This window comes from Morus notabilis, unplaced genomic scaffold, assembly GCF_000414095.1.
Source record: "Morus notabilis unplaced genomic scaffold, ASM41409v2 Scaffold720, whole genome shotgun sequence".
In the NCBI taxonomy this organism is placed as follows: Eukaryota; Viridiplantae; Streptophyta; class Magnoliopsida; order Rosales; family Moraceae; genus Morus; species Morus notabilis.
Window position 1 is genome coordinate 115,182 of NW_010367011.1, and position 4,025 is coordinate 119,206.

Sequence of the window (4,025 nt, forward strand, 5' to 3'; positions counted from 1 at the left end):
TTGTTATTATACTTTTTAGGGGGCTAATTTATTTTTTTATTAGGGATATTGTTTCTAATTATTATTAACATTCCAAGACCCGCATGGCACTGTGTATATATAAAACAATATTTAAAGTTAAAAGTTCATCGTTTCATTAAGAAAACGAAGGAAGCCGTGAGGTGAAACGGAATCATGGTGAAGGTGGGTCACCACTCACCATCCAAAGAGAAGATTGACATAATTTTTAGTCAAATAAGTATTCTTTTCAATGTTATGTCAATTGTTTATTCACCAATAAACTGTTTTGTCATTGTTGTGAAAGGTTTTAAACTTTGTTGATAATCCAGTATCACGCTTTCAGATTTTTTTTTTTTCCCATCGAGAATCTTTTGATACGGTGAGGATAATACAATAATTGTAGATACAATTCAAACTGTTGGATTTTTATCAAATTCTGTTAAGATATTGAACTTTTGTAATTCCCTACAGGCTACAACAACACACTTCTCTTTTTATCTTTCCTCAATTTCTTTTATCACTCTTATCACAAAAATCACATGATTTATAAAATTATACCCCCCTTCTCTTGAATTTTTTTTATTATTATTATTTTTTTCATCAAGAAAAGTCAGCTTTGTGCACAAATCCCGATAAAAAAATATACTAACTATGTGGTCAACAATATGCATGGCCTTGGCTCTTTTCCCAATATACACAGGAGAAATAGTGAGGTTATTATTTTCGTTTTAAAAGTTCAATTGTTTCCTTCAAGACAAATTGAACCATATAAACTTCACTTACACGCAAAATGACCAGTGATCACAGATTCAGATCTAGTAAGATCATAGATTATAAACAATTTGTGAAGGAAAATAATAACGATAATGAATAGTATGGCAGAAATAGTAATATAATTAGGCAGAAGATTATAACTAGTACTCATCATAGGAAAAAAAAAAAAAGAGAGAGAGAGAGATTTCTAGACAAATTAAGGCCCCTCCAAAAAGTGATCCAGAAATGCTTTATTTACATTTTTAGTAACAATTAACCAATCAATCCTACCTGACTAAAGAAAAGAAACGAGTGCTGTACTTGAAGATTAATGTGGAATCCTACGGTTTGAAGGTATCTCCATGAAAGTCTTCTCCAACCTAAAAATTGATGCAGAGACTTTACTTCATATCATGTGAAATACAACCAATCTCAAATGTAATCTCTCTCTCTCTCTCTCTCTCTCTCTCTCTCTCTCTCTCTCTCTCCCTCCCTCTCCATTTGAGCGGCAAAAATAATCTGCATAAGGGAGAACCAAAGAAAACTCAGAATAAGGAGGGAATTTGGTCACATGCATGTCACCATATATATATTTATTGCACTTCAAGGATTATTGTAATCAAGAACCAGAAAATATTCATGTAGAAAAATTGGCAATCTCTACTACCAAAAAAATTGCTCTTGCACAGCACGACAAAATACATGAAATACTGTATGTATATATTCATATATATACATATATATATATATATATGTTTCACACTTATAGTCAATCATGCAATAAAATAACTATTTGTTAAATTCTTAAACGTAAGAAGAGCTTTCTAACGAATCTCCTAAGGGCATTTTACTATCACTTTGTCATGTGATGCTAAGGATGTATTTCACTATATGAAATATCACCATGAGAATTATCTTAGTCATGTGAAGACTATAATATTATTCAAAATTATTCAAGAAGACTATAAGAAGATTAGAAATACGTACCATCATGGCACGAGGATATCATTATTCACAGCTCATTTGGAAGCCAAAAAAATTGACCCTCGGCCTCGGTAGGTAGGGGAAAAAAAAAAGACAAGGGAAAAAATTGTTTATTTTAAGGAGAAGTCAGAAAGAGATAATTAAGGTAGCGTTGTCTACTTGTCCTTTCACAAAATGGGGAGAGCAACCTAACCATCTATGATCTATCTACAAGCAGATAAGTCAAAACTGTGAGCTTTTGTTCTCAATCAAATTACGATAAAACCCCTCTAGCTACCTCACATTTGTCCAAAGATCAGTACAAAAAATCACTATTTAATTAGAGAAAAAAAAAATTATCTTCAAAAAAATTCTCCAAAATGCAATTGATCTGTCTCTCAAGCATCCCAACAAAGCATCACATCACATCACTAGCAACCAGATCATCTCTTTTGTTAGTAAGCACAATGTCGTCCAAAATTTTCCTCAAAAAATTATATTATATATTAAAAAGAGAAAAAAACAAACAAAGAAGGATATAAAGTGTGCAAGCAAAACCTAAGGCTGTTACTTCAGATGGGATCTAATTATAGTTGACGACTGAGACGTCTCTTACTGTGAAAAGACAATAATTCTCTTAACCGACCCCTCTGCTATATGCAATAAAGACTAATATTAGCTTTCCACTGCCACCAAGCAAATATTGCCCCATTTATGAAAAACCAGGCCAAAACTACACATAAAAGCATCATAACATTCATAAATGCAAACCGGATCTCTAATAGTACTACAACTCCAGCATAAACCCTTATGTGACAAAATATTAAACCACAAAAAAACTTTCAAAATTTGCAATAACAACATAAATGAACAACAAAAACAAGACATAATCTAACAATAATTCTAGACGTGACTACTCTGTAAGGTGAAGAATTTGAATCGTTCAAAAAAAAAAAAAAGCTGAGATGAGCACATACCTATGAGTAAAAATTTTCTGACGAAAAAAGCTGAGATGAACAAAGAGCTAGACAGGCTGCAAAAGACATCAGCAAGACGGTCCAACACTCTTGCTCTCCTCACTCTCTAGCTTCTGAAGCATGATCTGGGTTTGTTGCTGGTGGAGTACTTGTTGCGCCACCTCCGGCTGTGGGGCTTGGCCGAGCATGAGCTGTTCTCGAAGTAGTTGATGATGATGAAGATTATGATGTTCCGATTGCTGGGGTTGATTAACATGGTAATTGGAATTGTCAAAGGAACTGCCAAGAGCCAAGGTTGGAGAAATAGTATTAGAACTTGGTCCAGACATGTTTTGGTTATTGAATCCGTGAGAGCTAGAAGCCAAGAACTCTTGCGGTTGATTCAGTTTCTGCTCAAGACTAATCCTCAGCAACTCCTGCTGCTCTCTCGCCGCCATGGCCGCCGCCAACTGCTGAGCCTCGAAAAAGTGTTGCTGCTGCTGTTGCTGATGAGGGTCAATATTTAAAACAATCTCATGTCCAGCTGGAGGCAAAGAAGAAGAGGAAGAAGCCCCTTTTGGGATCGCCATCAACGGCTGCGGAAAGAAAGGCGGTTGGTGGTGCTGATGGAGATTGTTATATGGCGGCAGCGGAGGCGGTGGCGGAGGCTGGAAAAGAGAAAGATTGAGACTGGCGGCGGCGTGGGGGCCGATATAGGAGGCGAGTTCTTTCTTGGCATTGTTGAGGTCGTTCTGGACTTGGCGGAGCTTGTGTTGAAGGACAGAGATGAGGCCAACGCAACCGTAAACGGGGTCGCGGAGGCGGGCCTCGGCCTCGTAGGCGAGGGAGTTGACGGCGTCCTCTCGCTGGGAGGCGCTGAGCTCCTGGAGGAGCTTTGAGACGTTGCTGGCGCCGAAGACTTTGTGGACGTTGCAGAACTTCTGCGGCTGGTCAGGTGGGAAGTACGGCGCGAACACGCACTCTTGCGTGCACTTCCGTCTCTGAATCTTGCACGCCGCGCATGGAGAGCTCGATGACGACGACGCCATTGTTGTTATTATTGTTGCTTGATTGATTGATTTCTCTGATATGATGATGATGATTACCAACTGAAAAAAAAAAATGAATACGATTGATACTATTAGTACTATTTCGCAAGAAAATCAAGACCTAATATTCTAGCGAGAAAGACAAAAAGAAAAAACCTAGAGAGAGGAAGTGGTCTTAGAGAGAGAGAGAGAGAGAGAGAGAGAGAGAGAGAGAGAACCCATAAATTGATTAATGTGGAAACGCCATTGATGATGATGATCAGGGAGAGGAAATGTGTTGGGGATTCAGCGAAGATTAATCAAT

The 4,025-nt window shown here is 37.5% G+C and overlaps 1 protein-coding gene across 1 annotated transcript; it reads right to left on the minus strand.

The window, feature by feature from the left end:
- Positions 1-2,776: 2,776 nt before the first annotated feature.
- Positions 2,777-3,727, minus strand: LOC21396416 (LOB domain-containing protein 36; the record flags this gene model as incomplete). The annotated part of the gene is made up of 1 exon (XM_010111596.2): positions 2,777-3,727. A coding segment is annotated over exon 1 (945 nt), but the record flags the coding sequence as incomplete, so codon positions are not given.
- Positions 3,728-4,025: the final 298 nt, after the last annotated feature.